Genomic DNA, 20,952 nt, shown 5'->3' on the forward strand with positions numbered 1-20,952 from the left:
TTGAACTTTATTATTCTGTTTGTGCCATTTAGACACATCACAAACATTTCCATGTTCTTAACATGCTCCCTTCTGACTGCTTCAGTGTCTGAGGCATAAAGTACTGTACGTAAACACTAAAGTGTCATTCTTTTATTAAAACTTGGGTTCAGTTACACAGAAAAATGGTCTTTGGCAGATTTAAGGCATCGTTTGTGCTGTTTTCAGGCAGTTCTGTAATGATTACTGCAAAGTCAGATAAACTGCATTAGGACAGAAACACTGTGACATAAAAGCGGCACATGTTTGACACATTTCTATCTTGCCCATTTGTAGAAATGCTTCTCAAAGTGTTTCCAACTGCTTCGCAGCCTTGACCAGGTGCCCGTTGGAAGACTCTTGCAGTTTTGTGTGCACGCAACAAACACTAAAACAACCATGGTCATTTTATATGATGTTAGTGAAATATTTAGTTTGAGTAATTTTGAGTAATTTTGGTTTAATTTAGGTGACTGAAGCTACAGTTCAGTCACCTAAATTAAACCAAAATTACTCAAACTAAATATTTTACGACAACGAAACAGGAAACAAAGTTTCCAGAGTGGAAATAATGGACGCTGTTCAGTGATCTGGGAGATCCACGTGTCGTTATCCTACACGCCTGGGTTCAGTAGTCGGCTGCAGACTTGAGCTTTGTGTTTAGTGTACAGATTCAAGACTGACATCAGGTTTTCTCATTTAAGAAACAATATTTCTCAAAAAGCTTCAGGCTTAAACCTTTTAAGGAAAAGTTCATCTGCTGTCATCATTAGAAAAGGCCCGATTTGCAGACGTTACCAAAACATACAAATCAGGTTAAGCATTTGGAATACGTGAGTTCAATTCTTCACGAGTGATTAATGTGTTTGCTTTTGCGTGACCGCATTCTTGGCGATCGCGCCGCTAATGCACAGCAAAGAGCTTCACAGCGTGTTAAGGAAGTCTGTAAGAGCTTTGTGCCAAGTGTCTGGGTCGTCCAGGTAACAGGGGTGGCCTGCTCCCTTCATCACCACCACTTTGTGATTGGCCAGATTGCTCAGGTTACGGAGCGACACCTCCCCGAGCTGATGGTCCTGGTCACCGTAAACGATCAGCGATGGGACCTGGACACAAAAAACACAACCATAATGACAAAAAGATCCTTTTGCACAGTGATTTCCGCTGTTCTTTTTCTCGCATTTTAAAATCTGTCTGTCTTTTGTTTGTTTTTAAATTCAAACCCATAGCTAAAGGGATTTTGCAGATGTCCTAAATTTCACCTCAAGCTGAAAAAGAAAAGGAAAGAAGGAAATCAAAACTGGTCTTGTGAAAAGCTAAGACTAAAAGATTTTAGGTGTAACAGATTTATGTGTCTAGTAGTCAATAAGAATTATTAAAGTAAATAAAAGTGAGAAAAACTACAGTCTTAGTTTTTCCAGCCTGAGAAGAGACATTCAGATCTCTCATCTTATTAAAAAAAATACAGCAATATGAACAAACTCCATTACAAGTAAAAGGCTATAAAAAGCAGTTATTTTTGTACCAGTTTTTGAAAAAAGTTGGTGCAAAACAACGATCAGATTACTTCATCAGAAAACCTGAAGAACTGGTGAATACAACCTTATCGTTTCCCACATCTTCACTGCATTAAAGTTCCTAACCCTCATTGCAGAAATACACATGAATGCAGTTACTCCGGTTTAGTTATTTTAGTTAAATAAATAAATGTTTGTTTTATGCTTTTTTGTCATCAGCAAGTTGCATTTACTACTCTGTTGTCCATCTTTTGAGTTACTCTGCTGCTCCGATCTCTCTTCGTTTGCTAAGAGATTGCTGAAAGTGGAGCTACAAATACAGAGGCCTGTAACAACCTGTCACAAAAGGGACAGAGAGGGCAGGTTCTTTGTATCGAGCGCAGAGACCCTTTGGGTTTTTAATGATTTGCTCTGCTCCCTACTGTGGGTTGACCAGCTTCTTTGTAATTTCTTAAGCACTTATGTTTTGATTAGTGTTTTGTTTAATTGACCTCTTCTAAAGGCCCATTTTCTTTTTAAAATAGCTAAATTTCATTTATCTGATTTTTTTTTTTTCTTAAAATCTTTAGTATTTTTCTTGTAAAGTAAAACTTGTTTTTTGATCAGTTTGCCTGTGCTTGGTCCCTTAACATTCCCCGTTAGCTGTTTAACTGTTATTTATAAAACCAACTCAGTGCCTTTTAAAACACTTAATAAAAGATTAAATGTGATATCCGAAAGTATTCTCTGCAAAACATCCTTTAAAACTAAAAACACTCATTATACAGAAAAACTGTGACAATCTTCTTGCTGCATTATAATTGCTGAGACTTTAATGTGTGAGCTGAGTCTTTAGAATATTGTTCAGATTAAAATAATAAAGAATGTACAACTTCTGCATTCAAACTGTATATAAAGGTGAGCAGGGACGACCTAGTGACCTGACAAAACCTGATTTTCTGTGTGGCAATTGCAAATTTTGTTAAGGTAAGTGCTTGTTCTAAATAAGTAAATTAGACAAATCACTTTTCAGGCTAATGTGCCTACAATTGATTTGCCATTAAGAAATTTCTGAGCTGGATGAAAGCCAGTGGCATCTGTGCAGGTGAAGTCAAAAAGAAGAGTTGGAAAATTGGATGATATTCACAGCTGCTCAAGTTATCCTTTAAAAAAGGAAATGACAGTGCATATACTATACCAAAAAAGAGAAAAAAAAACTTTTGCAGGAGAGGAACCTACAAAGGAATATCAAGCAGAGGCATATCCTCACACACAGACTCTCTACCTTTACACTCTGGTACTGCTCCGCTGTGAATTTGTCCGTACAGATGGGAGCGACAGGGATGTAGGCTCGCACCAGAGCCTGGTGCTCGAGGAGGAAGGGCAGGGAATACATCCCGCTGAGGGACGGGCTGATCACCACCACCGGGGTTAGATTCAGCTGCTCACACACCTCTTTGAGGAAACCTGCAGGGGCAGGTGTTCCCACTGCCACTGGTGCTTTGGCTGATTTAGACTGACCAAGTTCTGTGGACAGAGGGGAGGCATGAGAAGAGGAGGAGAGCAGCAAGGTTTGTTGATGGACACTGACTTATTAACCTAATTACTGGCCCCAAGGCAAACATTTTCTTTTTCACCTAGCTGCCTCAATGATCTATATAAACTGTAGACTGCCTGCCAGATGATTACCAGAGGCTGTCAAAGCATGAGTCAAAAATATCAGATTCTAAAAACAAGCAGAACACTGGCTGTAACGATGACTCATGGAGGGATTTCAGTGCATTAAAAACCTTCAAATTTGAACCCCCAATGCACATTAGACTTTCCAAACAAAGCCAAAGTCCTGATGCCAACTGCAAATACATCTCCATAAATATAATGCAAAAACTTAAAGTTTCACCTATGGAAATATGAAAACGATAGGACACAGCTAGCTGTGCTGATTTCGTGTTATGGGGACCCAGAATGGTATACTTTAAAAAAAGTTCTCAAAAAAGTTTAGAATATAAACAACAATAAGAAAGTCAAGAAACAGTTTCTGAGACTTCTACATCATCACTGTGATTTTTAAGGAATAAATTCCAAACAAAAAATTAAAACAAGTTATAACTCATATATGTTAGCTGATATTTAATTAATATGTGTGTTTTTCATTTTAGGAAGGGTTAGCATAGTAATACCCAATTGTGTGGCCCTGTCAATAGTCCAAGCCCAATTTACTATTTGCGAGCATTCAAAACAGCGAAGAGCCAAAAGTTTGACTCTGAGACTTTTAGGAGCTCTTTATGTGCCGGTGGCAGCCTGTTGCCTCGCTGCGCTTCATTGGTCATGCTGACTTTTCAGTTAAAAGCCGAGTGACGGAAGGAGATGGTGTTTGTTCTCTGACAAACGCACCTGGCAGGTCGATGGCGACCGCACGGCAACCTGCTTTGGCCAGAGTCTCCAGGGTGCCGATGCTGAGCCAGTTTTCTGAAGAGAAACGTATGCCGTGAAGAAGCAGAACCGACACTTTTGCTTCTCCTGTCACAGGTTGGCTTTGTCTGTAGAACAGTGGCGCGTTGCAGCTCTCCACCTGCACTGTACCCTCCGTCATTTTAACAGCTGCCATCCTGAACAACAACAGAGGAAAGAGAAAGCAGTTATCTCACATGGTTTTCCACACTGTTATACCTCCCATTTTTCCTTTTCTTTAACAATATTAGTTCCTTCAGGTGGAAAACTCAACCATCTTCTATGCCGCCAGTTTCTGTGAAGCTCTTCTCTTGGCTGTACAACTGGCTCTGTGTCTGAGGACAGAATTAAAGATCACACCAAGAGAGGACCATATTTCTTTGGAGAGAGAGAAATTCTTGTGGAGATGCTAAAAAATAAAATTCCCAACCATAATGGGTGTACACAGTGCAAAAAACTAAAAATGCAATGACGTAACTTCATTTGCTTTGTTTTCCTTACAAAGTGCAAGCACAGAAAGATAAACGTCATGTAACTTTATGTAACATTTTTCAGCACAATAATGATCCCAAACACACTGTCAGTCTGGTAAAAGCATATCTGATAACACCATCAGTCATGAATTGGTCTCCGCAGAGCTCAGACTTCAACATTATCGAAGCAGTGTGAGATCATCACGATCGAGAGAGAACAGAACAAAAGCCGACCGACATCCAAAGAAAAGCTTTGAATGTCATTAAAGAAGCCTGGAGAACTATTAATAGACTGTTTTACAAGAAAGCTTGGCTTACAGAGTTCAGGCTGTGCTGATTAATAAAGGTGGTCATACTAAATATTAGTATGGCCAATTAGAATTGTACAAACTCTGTTTTTGGCTTATATCCTATATTTCTTTGTATGTTTTCACATGTTTCAGTAAATCGCTGCACCTTTTCCCACATTTTTCAACCAAAATATAGAAGACCACGACTTTTGCACAGCAGTGCAATATTTTTCCCCTCTCTGTTAATAAATATGGTGATTATTTAACTGAAAATATAATAAAACTAATTTGAAATACTATAAAATCAATGTTTTTTTTAAAAAACTTTGCTGTATTTTTTACTTTAAACACTTCATAACAGGCATTTTTAACAGTCACATGCATGTACATTTTATATACTATGTTTTAATGAAAGACATAACTGCCTATAACTGCATCACATGCCTACAAATGTGGTTATGTTGCCTCTTCATGTTATGTTATATGTTACATTTCCGTTTGAGTGTGGCAACAAAGGCCAATTACTCATCGCTCCACCCCTTTTTAATCCACTGACCGTGAATCAGAAAGTCCGATAACAGGTTTACTGCTCCACGCTTACTAAGTACTTATAGTCCACCGTTTTATTGCTGTGAGTTTGTCCACGATCCCCGTGCTTTCAAAGATCAGCGTGGACTTAATCGGATATTCCACGGACGTATAATCAGCAGACAGAAGTGTGTGCGCAGCTGACAGGTTAAACAAGTCGGATCAAAGTCCAGATTAGATCATTTTTATTTTACATCGAACTCGCCTATCTAGGTGCTTTTTGCTCATCATTCAAAACACACGTGGCGACAGAATAACAACCCCCTCCTTCCCTTTTCTTACCCGACTGTGAATCCCTGATGATTAAAGGTGCAAAACAGAGAAAGTCAGACAGGTTCTTGAACCAGCTGCAGTTCAGCTTCAGTTTATCTCCCGGAAAACAACAGAAAGAGAAAAAACCTTTGGAAATCGCCCTACTGACGTCTAGCGTTTGTGGCGAGAATTGCGTTCATTGTGGCAGAAAAAAAATCACAAGTTTTCCTTTTTTTCAGGATATTGAGCGTAATGCTGATGCAAATATTTATATATCTGAGGGGCATGAAGAAGGTTCATGAACATGGACCGATGTGCCACTCCTCATTAATGATTAATACATGTATTGATCGGCTGTGTTTTGGGGATTAGGGCCACTGTTTGAGCAAAGGCGCGACGCTGGCGTGTGGGTGGTCGTGATTTAGACTTTCTGTGTGGATGTTTAACATCGTGCTGAGCTTTTGGGGGTATTTTTCTGCCTGTCAGGTCGAGCTGGTCGCTGTTTGAAGTTGACCACCCGAAGGCATCAAAGAGAGGAGATTTTAGAGCAGAGATCTCATTTTGACCCCCATAACGTGATTATAATAGTTTTATCTTCCACCGATTCAAACAATGAAAGAGTTTCTGCAGTGCATTCTCCTGACTGTCGGAGTGGTCACTGGTAAGTTTGATTAATTTCTTAGTTATTCTGACTACTTTCATTATTTTTGGTTGTTTAAATCTATTTGGTTAAAGATCACGAGGCCTATTTACAGACTGAGCACTTTCAAAAGAAATAAACTATTTTAAAAGACAGTTATTTTCATTTTGACAGCACCAATATTAGTATGTGATGGATTTTATCATTTCATTAATGTATGTATGTATCTGTGTTAATGGGAGCTAGTTTGAGTTACCAGTTGTGTAACTGTGTTGCTGTTCAAACCTTTTCTAGACATCTGCTGTCTCAAACCAGCAGCAGAGCGTTGGTCCAAAGGTTATATGTGTCCAGGCTCCTGCCCAAATATTCCATGTGGTGCCACTGCTCTCCAGTTAAAACCAGGACTAAACAGATGCAGATACTGCATGGTCCCCACATCAGTCTGTAAGCATTATGTTTGTGGTTTTGTTATACATGAACAGGGTACCGCAGTCCTCTGAATGACTTCCAGCGCTCGGAGGGCCGAGAGCTCGTTCCTACCTCCTGGAACTCTGCTCGAGTGCAGATTTTACCAGGCCTGAACCTTGAGGACTGTGCCACACGCTGCTCACAGTCACTGGACTGCAGGTAAACAACACGCTTAAACTACTTAAAGATTACGGTTTGCAAAAGGACCACCAGACTTTGCTCATAAATTGGCCAAGAACTTAAAAGTTTACATATTCTCATAATAGATATGGATGTCATTGTCACTTTGGGAATTTGGAATTGGGTGAAAAAAATTTCGATATACTTTGAATTTTCTCTAATTCACACAGGGTCAAAAGTATACACCCCCGTTAATAGTTAGTCAATGGAGAGTGCTTCTGATTGAAGTGCAACTTCGCAAGCTGCACAAATCAGGGGCTTTTTTGGGGGTTTTTTTGCCATCAACAGCCTTCTGGGCGCTGGTTTAGCTCAGTGGGTTAGCAGGTGACCATATCCCGTATGACTGCAGAGAAGTAGGCCCAGGTTCGAGTCCCACAGCCCTCTCCTTGCTTTCCTGCCTCTATCCAATAAAGGATAAAAGGCCAAAAAAAAAATCTTTAAAAAAAAAACAGGCTTCTGGCATAATTCTGGGTTGATATTTGACCACTGTTCTTGGCATAAATGTTGGAGTTCATTTAACTTAGTTGACTTCTTGGTACGGCCAAGGCTTTTGATTTCCTTAGGGATTATTAAAGTACTCTGATTCTGATTCTGAGTAAGCATAGTGCACACATTTTCAGTAGAGTTAACATCAAGGCTTTGGAAAGTCCGTTCCAGAAGCTTAATGGAGCCAAAACACTACAGATTCTAAGATCATCAGTTTAAACAATTGTACATAAGTACAAGCTTTTCTGATGTGTCACAATTTTACTAAGGTCCAGAACAATACCTAAACTCTTATCCTTAGATGAAAGGAAATTAGTTAGGATGTTCAGACGCAACCCAGGGACCACCAAGAACACCTGACTCACCGTTCACAGTTATATCGCCATGGACTGAAAGATTGTCAACCAAGAAAGAAGCCCCTGTTTCAAAACTGACGCTTTCATGCTGACTGAAATGTGCAGCTTTCCATACAGACAAGCCAAATGCCTTTTGAAGTAAAGTTTTATGGTAAGGTGATACAGAAATTTAGCTGTTTGGCTACAATGACAAAGAGGAGAAGGTGAGGCTTTCAAACCTAAGAGCACCGCACCAACTGTGAAGCATGGTGCTGCTAGTATCATCCTCATACTTGCTGCCGGTACAACTGACACATTGCAAAAAGTGGATGGAATAATGAAAAAGGCAGAGTACCTCCAAATTCTTCAGCTCAAATTAGCAACTAGATGATTGAAACTACCAGCAGGACAAACTCGCATCAAAACTGGTTTGGAACGGATAAAGCAGGCTAACATTAAACTTCTGGAATGTTTCTCCACAACCAAGCCCTGATCTTCTGGACGATAAAAATTTGTGGACTATGCTTAAAAGCCGGCTCCGTGCCAAGAAATAAACCAACCATTCTGAAGGAGCTCTACCAGTTCTACCAAGCAGAGTGGTCAAATATTCAGCCAGAATTGTGCAAGAAACATGTTGATGGAAACCAAAAGCATCTGGTTGAGGTGCAACTTGCTAAGGGACATTCAACCAAATATTAATGAACTCGCTTTGAGAAAATCTAAAGTCAATTAAAACCTGTGCACCCAATTCTTGTTTTTTAAAGTCATTAAAGACGTATGCTGCACAACCATTCCACCCTGGAATGAATGACTAGCCTTGCAGATATTTATTAGTGAAAGGCTAGATGGTGTGAGGCTTTCCACCACAGAATGAGTCCTTATTCAAAAAGGCTAAAAGTATAGGTCTGGACTATCAACATTGTCATTGCAGCTTCTTTCCCCAGAGTTTTGCCATCTTAAGAATAGAATAGTAGAAAATAATGGCGGGCCATTACTATCTACTGATATTAGGTAATTGCCAGCAACATCGACATTTATAAATGCCAATAAATTTAAAAGAAAGAAGAAGAAATGGGAGAAACACCCTTCAAACACATCATGTTGCTGTTTCATAGTTTCTCCATATGAACTTTCCTGTCTGCAACACATGTTTGGAGCACCAGAAACACAACAAACAGTGAATTGTGTCCCTGAAAAAAAAAAATCATCAACCAATATATCAGAATAGTTGTAAATAATTAAATATTGGTATCGATATCAATATTAAAATCTGTATCTTTACCAATCAGGGTCTAGTTAAGACGGCATTTATTTAATAATGCTGACACTGATATATCGGCAATCAGCTGACATGTCATCCCTGCCAGTATATCAGTCGGGCTTTCATTATACTGTCTGTTAAATGTTGAACATAATATTCTTAAAAATAACTTTAAAATGTTCACTGATTAATTTAAAAACACTTTGTAGACATTAAGTTTATCCTCTGAAAGTAAAGAGCTTTGACATGAAAATATTTCTCATCAACAGAGCTTTCAACTATGAGACTCGTCCAGTTGTCACCTGTAAACATCTGCCCTGGGTGGGCGATGGCACCAATGCAGAAGTGAAGAGAAACGTGAACTGTGATCTTTATGAGAAGAAGGGTAAGACTCACATCGGTGATATCACAGAGATCAGAGCTTCCCATCGATACTGTAACCACTGATTGCTTTTTTTTATGCAGTCTATGTAAGGAAGTGCATTGTGGGTAAAGGAGAAGACTATCGAGGCAAAGTGTCCACCACAAGAAGCGGGCTCACCTGCCAACAGTGGTGGTCCAAATTTCCTCACGATCACAGGTGAGTTGCATCTTCAGATGATTCATCTGTCCCCATTGTACTGGAAAAAAACACTGTGAAGATAAAGTGCTGCATTTCACTTTCAGTTCAAAGGTCAACAACAGCGCAGCTCTATTTATAATAATTTTCCAATTGTGGGAGAGAGGTGCAGAGGTGGGAAATTCACGACAACAACCAAACAGTTGAAGAAACTTTCCTGAATAACTGTGTCTTTCATTTCCCTTAAAGCCAGACTGAAGGCAGAAAGCCAGAGTGCATTACTGCTCGTATCCTTCTCACTGTTGTGTTATCTGTAAATTTCACTGTTTTTAAGCCTTATTTCCACCAGTGTGGGTGCCTGTTTTCTTCAAAAAAACTGTGATAAGCAAAATATCATAAGCAGTCTTCAGAGCAAAGTAAGGAGCCAGATCTTTTCTCTGTACCTGACAGTGATTAAATCGTGATGAATATCTGAGTAATAGCCATCAGGTGGCCAGCAGTTCTCTAACTACACCACCGTGAAAGAGGCGTACAGGTGTGCAAATGATAGCAGATTTACATGTGATAACCAAAACAAATTTATGTCAGATATGTGTACTCTTCAGCTTGTAAAAATCCATTAATACATCTGTAAGTGTTTAAGAATGAACCCAGTCACTTTCTGTCATAGTTGTCTGAATCAATTCCCTTGGGGTTAATAACAGCTGCAGTTTCTATATTATTCATCCACACTAGAAGTTGACACTCCCAGATTAGGGAGTTGTCACTTCAACTGCATTATTTGTTTTATTTTAAACGACCAGTTGTACCAAAGTGTATGACTGACTGAAAAATTCTTTTTTTTTTCTCAGGTGGACTCCTACAGCTACCAATGGTCTGGAGCTGAACTACTGCAGGAATCCGGATGGGGATCGGATCGGTCCGTGGTGTTACACCACCGACCCGGAGCGACGCTATGAAAGCTGCAACATTCCCCAGTGCAAAGATGGTACATCCTATACATTACCACACATTATCCTGCTTATCTAAACTGCAAACATGTGAGATTTGTAAAGCTTTATGTAAGCTTTATTTCCTCCAAATGTCTCGTAATTAGCACTTTGGTGGAACTGGAAAACTTGTTACTCGTTTTTGGCTTACCTGCTGACAGCATGCACGTACAATAGTTACTGTGTTTCCAGTTGCCTCATGAATAGCTTCAAGTTTCATTCTTTAAATGTGCTTTAAGAAAATTATTCAGCAATTATAGAAGCTGTTAAAAAAAGAGTGGGGCTTTCTGTATGTTTGTTTCTCTTTACTTCAAGCATCTTTCACTTTGTGAGTCATTCTGCTTGCAGAGGTGTGCATCACGTGTAATGGAGAGGACTACAGGGGCCAGGTTGACCACACTGTGAATGGCAGAGAGTGTCAAAGATGGGACCAGCAGTACCCTCACCAACACATCTACCAACCTGAAAAGTATGCACTCATTACTACTGTTTTGGTTGCACATGAGTCGGCATTGCACGGCATATTTTGCTGTTGCATCTGCACTATTTAAAATATTTCTTTTTTCCATTTCCAGGTGATAAAAACCTGCCTATGTGTATTTTTCAGGTACCCGGATAAGAGTTTAGATGATAACTACTGCCGTAACCCTGATGCCTCTCCGGTGCCTTGGTGTTACACCACTGACCCTGAGGTGGAAAGGGAAAACTGTGACATCAGCCGATGTAGTAAGAGCTTGCATTTATTGGAACTTTACTGGACAAACTCCTACAGTGGAGTCTTTACTTTTACTTTTTTAGAGAGAGAAAAAAGAAAAGCAAAAAAGTCTCCATCATTTCCATCTTCTCCAGAATTCAGTATCTTTTGCTTGCTTATAGGCAAAATTATTAATTAATCAACTGAGAAATGAATTGCTGTCTTATACAGTGAGTAAGATCATTACTAGATGTTACTGTAATGTTTTGTATCACTGTATAAATTTACTGGATTAAACTTGTGGCTTATTTGTTTGTTCTGTTCTTGTCAGTGGGTCCCTCAGGCAAGAAAGAGGAAGCCAAATTGATTCCTGTAGTACTCTGAGACACAGTGGGATTAGAGAGTCTCATTAAGTTGCTGTAATTAAATCTAGAAAAATCACCTTTTCTGTGTTTGTACAAATTGCGTTCAGAAATGTGAGACATTTCAGGGCAGACGATGATTCTCTTTAAACGAATCAATTAAAAAAGTGTTTTTTCATCGATTTAAGCCATGTATAATAGGCTGTGTTTGCCAGATATAGTGGCTTCAGTTGTAGTAGTAATAGTTGTAGTTTTATACCCCCTTTTTTTTTTTTCTATGACTTTTTGTACTGCTTTTAATCCCAGTGTATTTTTGTAGGTCTTTGTAACTCTTGCCTATGAATAGCTAAGAGTTTTTTTTGCTTGTTTGTTTGTTTTATTTGTATTTTTTTTAATTACATTCATGACATACAGGCCCATACTTTAAAAAATAATTTTAATTCTAAAGCAGGTAGATGATGGCCACGTGTAATTTTTTTTATACACTCAAGGACAAAGAGAGAACGGGAACAACCAGCAGAACAAATCAAATAAACAGGGCATTAGTGTTCTCCCAAAAATTTCAACAGAAGTTGTGTAACCTGGGGATTTCCAATGAGAATCATTGACACAAGAGAAGATCATGATAAAACAGTGCCATCCTGTGGTGTGGTTAGTATTATGTAACATGTTATTATTCTCCACGCACCTAAAAACCGCAGTGTTTTCCTGAGCTTCTTGCGTTTTCACTGTGACTTTCGCATTCTTAGTTTTCTCATGATTTTTATCCTGTTTCGTTAGGTAATTATTCTCCTCCTTTATATCTGTGTTTATCTGATCCTCCTCGTAGTTTCTCTCTGCCGCTGTAAATCAGCATCATTTGATCCCTAAAGGTGATTCATAAAAAACTGAGATCACGTTGTTCTTTTATCTCATGAGATTATTCCAACAAACTTTCGTTTTCTCCTGCATTTTGTTTATGTTTTTGTCATCTTTAACCTGTTCCTTCTCTCCAGCTGAAGTTCACGTGGAGAAGCGCCAGCGCTCCAGCTTCACCACCAACTGTTTCCGTGGGCGTGGGGAGGATTACCGCGGGAAAGTCAACGAGACGACGTCAGGCATCCCCTGCCAGCGGTGGGATTCCCAGCAACCCCATGAGCACCCCTTCTACCCAAACATATATGAGTGCAAGTAAGTGTTGATCGCCGTTAAGGTTAACCTTGTCATTTAGTCTTTTTAAAAAAAATTTGTTTGTTGTCACAGCTTGTTAGTTTGATAGTGCTCTCGCTGCATTGCACATGAATATTAATGTCAAAACGTCACTGCAGTGAGATTTCTTGCATCTTATTTCTCTGCTGACAGTTGACAGCAGATGATGGATAGTCAGTAATTCCCCATTAAAAGCAGATCGCTCTCAGAGTGGCAGCATGCATGTGAAATGAATATTAAACTTCTTTGTGATGCTGTGATCGCTCATCATGCCAGTAGTGATTAGCGGCATTTCATTCATTCATTTTCAGTAGACGTTACAAGGCTGGGGGGACAAGAACTTAGTTATTTCAGCGTGTCTCTACACTAACCCGGCACAGTGTGTCAGTGACCAGTAATTTAATGCATCAATGATGAGCTGAATCTGTGTTACATGTCATCCAGGGGTTTGGAGGAGAACTACTGTCGTAACCCAGATGGGTCGGAGGCTCCCTGGTGCTTCACATCTGTCCCAGCGATGAGGACTGCGCTCTGCTTGCAAATCAAACGCTGTGCAGACGACATAGAAGCTGAGGGTATTAGCCTTCTTCTCCATTTTAATATGAATCCAGTGAACAGGCTCCTGTTGGCATTAATGAATAAAGATGACCTTACGATGCAACGACTGTATGAATATTCATATGAGGACGTGCAGGGCTGTAATATCAATGTGATGAAGACCCCTCCAGCGAGAGCCCCAAAACCCTGGAATATCTGACGAGTTGCCAGAAATCGTTTCTTTTTTTCTTTTTCTCAGTTTGAACATTTAACTATAGATGAGGACAGAATTATTAGCCCTCCTATGCAAATTAATTTTTTTTTTAAAAAGCAGCAAAGAGAAAATTTTGGATGCTTACATTATTTTACTCTGAAACAAAACAACGAAATTATTTCTCAAAAAACAAAAACTACTAGGGGCAGGATTATTATTCACCTTGGTCTTCAGTTCTCTCTCCACAGGCCTTCAGTGAAATTAACTTTATAAAGCTCAAAGCTTGTAATATAAAAGTTAAATCACACCATTGCACAGCAGCGGTTTGTGCTATGGCTCAAAAAAAGGGTCAGTTTTCAGGGGCTCATAATATGTAATTCATTTTTTTCCCTTTAATAATTTAATTATCGTGTGCTAAAAGAAATGATTTATGCATTCTAAATAAAACTACCATGTTGAAAATTTCTTTCTCTGTTAAATAAATAAATATTTATCTGTACACCATTATTATAATCTGCAGAAATAGAAACTTTGTAATGCCCAGAAAAATTGGAAGACTTCACCTCAAATGTAGCTTTGATTCTACATGAAGACAGAGTTGTTCTGTCCCATTATGCTTATCTGACAGTCTGCCATACTTAGTAATGGCCGTTGCCATGATGATGAAGTCTTTCGTCTTCTTTCCAGACTGTTACCAGGAAAACGGAAGAAACTACAGAGGCACTGTGCGTAAAACTCGTAAGGGCATAACCTGCCAGAAATGGAACGTTAACACGCCTCACAGGACAAAGTAAGATAAACGTTTAAGTTATTAAACAGCAGAGGATTTATTTTATGCACATGTATGACTATGACCACTAATTGGCTTTATATTGAAACTGTATCTGCACTTCATACTAACATCGAGCGGGTTTTGTTTTCTGTTCAAACCGATGAATACATTAGAAAATGTACTATTAAAAAATAGGCTCTGTACTTTATATTTTATTAAGGTGGTGTGTAACATAATAGTTGGTAAAAGTGTCTTGAGTAAGAAAAAAAAGAATAATATTGTTACAAACAGAAGGCCTGTCATGTTTTCAGCATTTTTAGCATGCTTTTATATTTTACGAGATCTGTGTGTGATCTTCCAGGATAAACCCAAGAACGCATCCAGATGCCAATCTGACAGAAAACTATTGTCGCAACCCAGATGGTGACCATCACGGACCCTGGTGCTACACCACAGACCACAAAACAGAGTTTGACTACTGTGCCATCAAACAGTGCGGTACAGATCTTTTCTACCTGTCTCTTGTAGCACTTTATCGGGCTGTGTGGTGATGGTTCATCCAGAGTTTGGGTTTAACATTCAATCTGTTGGTGTTTTTACACAGCTGGGGAGAAAGTGTCTATCACTGAACCAATAGGTTAGTTGAGCAGGCTTTCAAATATATGTCAAACCTCTGCAAAATATGTTTTACAGTATTGAGTCGCCTTTTTGTGATCACAGAAAAAGTGGAGTTTAGTGAGTGTGGAAAGAGAGAAGACCGGGCCCTACTATCCAATACGAGTCCCATACTGCGTATAATGAATGGGATTCCTGGGAACTCACCTTGGACGGTGAGCCTGAGAGACAGGTGAGTCTAACAGCTGATTAACAGTTATAGTAAAAGGCTTTCTGTTATGCTGGATGTAACCTCTGACCTGTGTGTGTGCAGAAAAGGAAACCACTTCTGTGGAGGATCCCTGGTTAATGCTAGATGGGTGATCAGCACCAAACAGTGTTTCTCCTCCTGGTAAGTCTGGTTCTTTTAAAAGTGCTCTCTGATTTCACACATCTAAAGTTTTTGGCCTTTTTGCAAATGTTTATTCTTAATAAGCGTTAGATGAGAAAACTGATTCCAGTTGTATGTCCAGTCACAATAAAAACAACTCCACGTTAGCATTTCAGCGTGCTGCTTGTCTGTACTGGTTTAAACCAGATGCAGAGGTTTTCTTACTTGTATAAAATACTGCAGAGAGAACAACAATGACAAAAGACCAGAGATTTTTTTTTTGCTGTTTGTGTGTTTAAAGTAGCACAAGAGCATGAAGAAGACTGGGATCATTGCAAAACATTAATGCAAATTATTAGAGCAGTAAAGAGAGCATTGGCAGCGTTCACCTGTTCAACTGCTCATGACACAAATATTCATTCAGCCAATTGCATGGCAGTAGTTTAATACATTTACACATGGACATGTTAAGATGACCTGCTAAGGTTAAAACTGAAAGGTGATTTAAGTGGTTGTTGGTGTGAAACAAACTGGTCTGAGTATTTCAGAAACAACAGATCTACAGGGAATTTCCTTTAAAATCATCTCTAGGGTTGAAAGAGAATAGTGTGAAAAAGAGAAACTAGTGAGCATTTGTCTGGGTGAAAGTACCTTGTTGATGCCTGAGATCAGAGGAGAATGGACAGAATATTTTGCGCTAATAGAAAGACAACAGTAACTCAAATAATCACTTGTTACAACAACCAAGGTATGCAGCAGACACACAGCAGCAGCAGCAACAGACCACACTGGGTGCCACTCCTGTGAGCTAAGAACAGGAAACTGAGGCTACAATTGATATGGGCTCCCCCTAACCGGACAACAGAAGATTGGAAAAATGTTGCCTGGTCTGCTGAGTCTCAATTTCTGCAGTGACACTCAGATAGTAGGGTCAGAATTTGGAGTAAACAACATGAAAGCTTGAATCCATCCTGCTTTGTATCAACGGTTCAGGCTGGTGGTGGTATGTAACGGTATAGGAGATCTTTTCTTGGCACACTCTGGGCCTCTTAATACCAACTGAACATTATTTAAGCGCCACAGCTTACCTGAATGTTGTTGCTGACGACGTCCATCTTCTGATCAAACTGGTTTCTTAAACATGACTGTGAGTTCAGTCTACTCAAATGCCCTCCACAGTCGCCAGACCTTAATCCAATAGAGCACCTCTGAATTTGGTGAAGGCAGAAGGGGTCCTAACCCAGTTTTAGGAACCTAATTACTACCTAATAAAGTGGTTGGTGAGTGCATATAAAAGTGTGAAATTTAAATTAAATCTCTAATAGGTCTGACTTACTGTTAGACTTTAGATATTTCTAAGACATGTCGAAATTTCTCAGTTCTCAGTTTCTCAGTTTACAGTCTTCAAAGCTTCAGATTTACCATCCACGTATGATCGAGAAAAAGCCGTTCATTTAAATCTCATCAGGAAAGTAAATAAATATATTTCCAAACTTTCCAAACTCAAAAATGCTTTAATATATATTGATAGTGCTTAATTGTCTGTATGTGTGCATAGCTACGTTGACCTGCCTGGATATTCAGCCATGATGGGAACGCTGTTTCGTGATCCTCAAGAAGGAGAACCCGGTGTGCAAACCATCCCGCTCACTAAGATTGTTTGCGGACCTTCTGAGTCTCAACTGGTCATGCTACAACTGGAATAGTGTGTACTGTCAGGTCCCACCAGCACGCACACACATGCATGCATATGTACACAGACATATACCTAAAAGTCCTCCTGACTCTTTTTCCTCCTCCCTTTCTTTCTGTAGCCCAGCCGTATTTAATGAGCGTGTCTCTCAGATTTGCCTCCCTCCTGAGCGCTACATTGTAAGCGAGGGGACGAGGTGTGAAATTGCAGGATGGGGCGAGACAAGAGGCAAGTATAATCCTTCGGAAGTGCCGACTTCATGCAGTACCCTTCTACTTCGAATAATTAATAAAAGGTGTCTTCCTTAGAACGAGCATCTTGTTTCTGCCCTTGAAGTAATGTTGCTTCTAAATGAGGGCTATCCAGGCTACTGAGCAACAGATGGCACTGCTATTTTCAAAATCTTTCAACATCTGTCCAACTTCCTTTTCGTTTCACCGTGCCTCTAAATACATTAGCTGCTAACTAATTCCTTCTTCTTAATCTTTTTCAAGGGACTGGTAATGAGGCTGTCCTCAATGTGGCCCACATGTCTGTTATTAGTAACAAGGAGTGCAACAAATACTTCAGAGGTCGTGTTCGTGAAAATGAGATGTGCACAAACGCCTTCCAAGCTGGAGTAGGTGCGTGCGAGGTAGGTATCTGCGTAAAAATGGTGGACCATTTCAAAACTTTGCCGCTGTGATGTTACAGGAGAAATGCAAGGTCCCCTGCTTGAAGTGGTATATTTCTTAACCAAGTCATAACAGAACCACAGTACTGACCATCTTTGGTATTAATAGCTGTAAAAATTAATAGAATAGTTTGATGTTTAAAAATGGGAAAGTATGTGCTTAAACTGTGAGTTTAAGAGACACTGTTTAAATGTTCTCTTAAGCTGTGAGTTTATAAGGTCCTGGTAGGTGGATTTCATTACCTTTGGGCAGAGCCGATCCAGCTGGTTCCACCAGCTGTTTCCGCCGCTGTTTGTGTTAAGCTAAGCTAACCAACTGCTTGTCTAGCTTTGTGTTAAAAGTGCAGATACTTGAAACCCCCAGCAAGAAAGTGAACACAAGTATCTTCCCAAAGTGTCAAAACTATGTTCCTTAAGTGCCACAAAATAACGGCGTAACATGTTAGGACTTAACGCTTCAAATACTGATGGTTGGGAAAACTGTTTGATAATGAAAGTTACTTTAAGCAAAGCGCATACAGTTATTTATATGTTCCTATAAATCAAACACAGTCACCAGTTGGATAATGGAAGTGAACTGGACAAGATGTGACTGCAAGATGTTTCTAACCTCAGCAGTGACAGTCAGTCATAACAGAGACAAATAATGACCCCGGAGTGTTGTTCCTGTGTGTCTGCAGCGAGACTACGGCGGACCTCTGGCGTGTCAGAACAGGGACTGTTGGGTACTCGAGGGGGTGATCATCCCCATGAGGCGCTGTGGACACCCGGGGCAGCCCAACATCTTTATCCGCGTGTCTATGTACGTGGACTGGATAAAGAAAGTCATGGAGATGGCTTAGAAAGAGAGAGCGCCGTCAAACGCAGAACTGATTATTCTGAGTATTATCAAAACTTGCGAGACCTCTTATTGCGCTGAACATGTACACTTTTCCTCTTCTCAGATGCCTTTTTGTCAGTAAAATCTATCCCTAACACAAATCCAGATTTATAATTAGAATGTGTTATATGACTTGTATTACTATTACATTACTATATCATGAAAAAAACGTTTTGTAGTAATGCATCTTTCGGGATTTCTTCTGTTATGTCTGCATTACGTCTGCATGATTTAATGAATCCTTTCAGTCGCAGTAACTAACATTAGGTGGATCAGAATCCAGTTTTTTTGTTTTTTTTTTGTTTTTTTGCTGCTGGCAGCCAGAAACCAACACATATGCCAAAATAATAAGAACTCAATAATCACACACGCTGACATGCAAAATAAAAAGCCATGCGGAAAAGGTTCATCATAAAAATGTGAGCTGCTTCTCAAAGTTTTTCTTTGATGAGATTTTTCATTTTTATTACCACTACTTCTCCAGTCTTTATTCGCCTTTACCCTGATAAATGTTTATCTGCTCACAACTACTTTTTCTTTCTTTTTTTTAACCTTTTTTTGTCATGTTTATGCACCACAAACAGGGCTTAAAGGGCTCCTAATTTTACCCGTTTTTGCACCAACTTCTAAAAAGATTTAAAAGCTTTCAAACGGATCAAATCAAATGTAGCCCCCGAGGGGTCAGAGGAAAATATCGTCCCTAATTAACTTCCAGTTAGAGCAGGGGTGCGGAGGTTTACGGCACAGTTTCGGAGTTCCTAACATCCCCTGGAAATGCACCCTTTATTGCAAAACTGTACGCCTCCCCTGCTCTCCCTGGCAATGAATGGAACTCCGAAATACCTTCTTTGCCCCCAGCCTCTAAAGAAATCCCTCCTCTCCCTGTCTTTTGATGCCTGCCCCCACCTCTAAAGACATGCCTTTGTGCCTTATGCAGAACTGTATGCGCTGCACATTCTTTCTAGTTCTATAGGAGGATTTTTGTAACGCGGTCCTGATGAGCCCACGGAATTCAGCTTAAATAAACCTCAAGATCAGAGTCCAACCGAATCTCAGACACCACACGCCGCGGAAGGCCAGTGAACTCTCTCATACATTGACACACACACACGCATAATTTCTCTCTCGCGACCCCCACCACCACCACCACCATCTCCTCCCCCTACCTCTACCTTCTCCCCCATTCTATCTTTCTGTGTCTTTCTCAGTAAAACTTAAACTTTTCTTCATCTCAGATAATCCCAAGATTTATGTTTATATTTGTTTGCAGAAATAGAACCCGATAAGAGAAAAGCTTAGACCGCGTTCCTGTCTAACTGATGATGGCCAGTTATGCTCCTGTTCTATACAGTGTTTGGAAACAGCAGACTGGCGGTTGTGATTTCAGAGTCATCCTGTTCACTTTCATTTAGTAATATTTATAGTAGATGACTAATGAAAATTTGTATATGACTACCAGTTCTTAGTAACTGTTGACAAAAGCTGCTGGGAAACCCGACTGAAATTTGTAATAAATGCTGCCATGAAAAAAAAAATGCAGATGTTTTCTTCTTTATTTTGCTTTTGTGCATTTTATGGTAATAACCTGAGACATATAGGCTACATTTGTTTGGAATTTTTTTTTAATCTGGTTTCACAAGATGTTCAGTTTAAGAATGTATTAATTACATGATGAAAGTGACACTGCAAACCACCCAAACTAATCTCCGTGCTTCATCTTTTTTAACTTAAAGCTTTATATTTTGGTCGCACGCCAACGTGTTCACCTGACATGACTCCGTGAGCGGTCCAGTGGCAGCAGCAGCTGCCCCTGGAATGTGTATTCACTGCGGTGGTTCAAACATTTCCATTTTTATCAGTTTGTGTAAACTCAAAAAGTTACATCTTGAAAATATATTATTTTTAGGATTTTTTTTCCAACTGCACTCAGGCAGCATGTAAAGCAGAAATCCACACAGAAAGGGAGCTTTTAATCTAAAAATGCTCCATTATTATTTCATTATTATTATTATTTAAAAATAAACAGTTCTATAATTTTTTTTAAAATAGCTGGGCTACACTTGTTAAAAGTACTTGAATACAAAATCCAAAGATTGCATCTAATCGCAACTTTTTGCGTGCTCTATAAGTTTTTCTGCTGATGACTTCAAATGCTCTTTGCATGTAGCACAGTTTTTGAAATGAGCAGAGCCGGGGTTACATTTTCCCCTAAAGAAAATGTATATGATAGTGCTGCTGAGCAAACTTTGTTCTTCTGAAACTCCATTTGATGTTTTATTCCTTTATGACACAGTTAACATCTCTTAGCACTGTAGGTGGGGAGATAACAGAGGGACAGAGAGTGAAACTTTTTGCTTGAAACAGTGCAGACAGTCTGCTCTCACCACTCTGTTCTGCTGAAACAAACTGAACCTTTTCCTCCCTTCTTTGGGGAACTTCCCAGCCCCCAAACCCCACTTTGGGAACCCCGG

The 20,952-nt window shown here is 39.6% G+C and overlaps 2 protein-coding genes across 2 annotated transcripts; one reads left to right on the plus strand and one right to left on the minus strand.

Annotated features, from left to right (window-relative positions):
* Positions 1-117: 117 nt before the first annotated feature.
* Positions 118-5,747, minus strand: abhd14b (abhydrolase domain containing 14B). Its single transcript, XM_031757548.2, has 4 exons — positions 5,596-5,747; positions 3,906-4,120; positions 2,797-3,038; positions 118-1,121 (listed from the first exon to the last, which is right to left on the minus strand). Exons 2-4 carry the CDS (start codon positions 4,117-4,119, stop codon positions 942-944), a joined length of 636 nt encoding a protein of 211 aa, XP_031613408.1. The 5' UTR covers position 4,120; positions 5,596-5,747; the 3' UTR covers positions 118-941.
* Positions 5,748-5,921: 174 nt separating this feature from the next.
* On the plus strand, positions 5,922-20,016 carry mst1 (macrophage stimulating 1). Its single transcript, XM_031757547.2, has 18 exons — positions 5,922-6,226; positions 6,688-6,832; positions 9,205-9,320; positions 9,401-9,515; positions 10,346-10,482; positions 10,832-10,952; positions 11,091-11,209; positions 12,535-12,709; positions 13,172-13,302; positions 14,166-14,268; positions 14,612-14,748; positions 14,855-14,887; positions 14,971-15,097; positions 15,179-15,256; positions 16,794-16,940; positions 17,050-17,156; positions 17,423-17,562; positions 18,282-20,016. The coding sequence occupies exons 1-18, from the start codon at positions 6,178-6,180 to the stop codon at positions 18,441-18,443; spliced, it is 2,142 nt and encodes a 713-aa protein (XP_031613407.1). The 5' UTR covers positions 5,922-6,177; the 3' UTR covers positions 18,444-20,016.
* Positions 20,017-20,952: the final 936 nt, after the last annotated feature.

Source organism: Oreochromis aureus, linkage group 5, assembly GCF_013358895.1.
Source record: "Oreochromis aureus strain Israel breed Guangdong linkage group 5, ZZ_aureus, whole genome shotgun sequence".
NCBI lineage: Eukaryota > Metazoa > Chordata > Actinopteri > Cichliformes > Cichlidae > Oreochromis > Oreochromis aureus.

Bases quoted from the DNA above. Each gene is read 5' to 3' on its own strand.
- mst1 (XM_031757547.2), top strand. From the start codon at position 6,178: ATGAAAGAGTTTCTGCAGTGCATTCTCCTGACTGTCGGAGTGGTCACT. The intron at 6,227-6,687 runs GTAAGTTTGATT...ATACATGAACAG, and splicing joins GACTGTCGGAGTGGTCACTG to GGTACCGCAGTCCTCTGAAT. The intron at 9,321-9,400 runs GTAAGACTCACA...TTTTTTATGCAG, and splicing joins TGATCTTTATGAGAAGAAGG to TCTATGTAAGGAAGTGCATT.
- abhd14b (XM_031757548.2), bottom strand. From the start codon at position 4,119: ATGGCAGCTGTTAAAATGACGGAGGGTACAGTGCAGGTGGAGAGCTGC. The intron at 3,039-3,905 runs GTGCGTTTGTCA...CTCTGTCCACAG, and splicing joins GGTCGCCATCGACCTGCCAG to AACTTGGTCAGTCTAAATCA. The intron at 1,122-2,796 runs GTAGAGAGTCTG...TTTTGTGTCCAG, and splicing joins AGCAGTACCAGAGTGTAAAG to GTCCCATCGCTGATCGTTTA.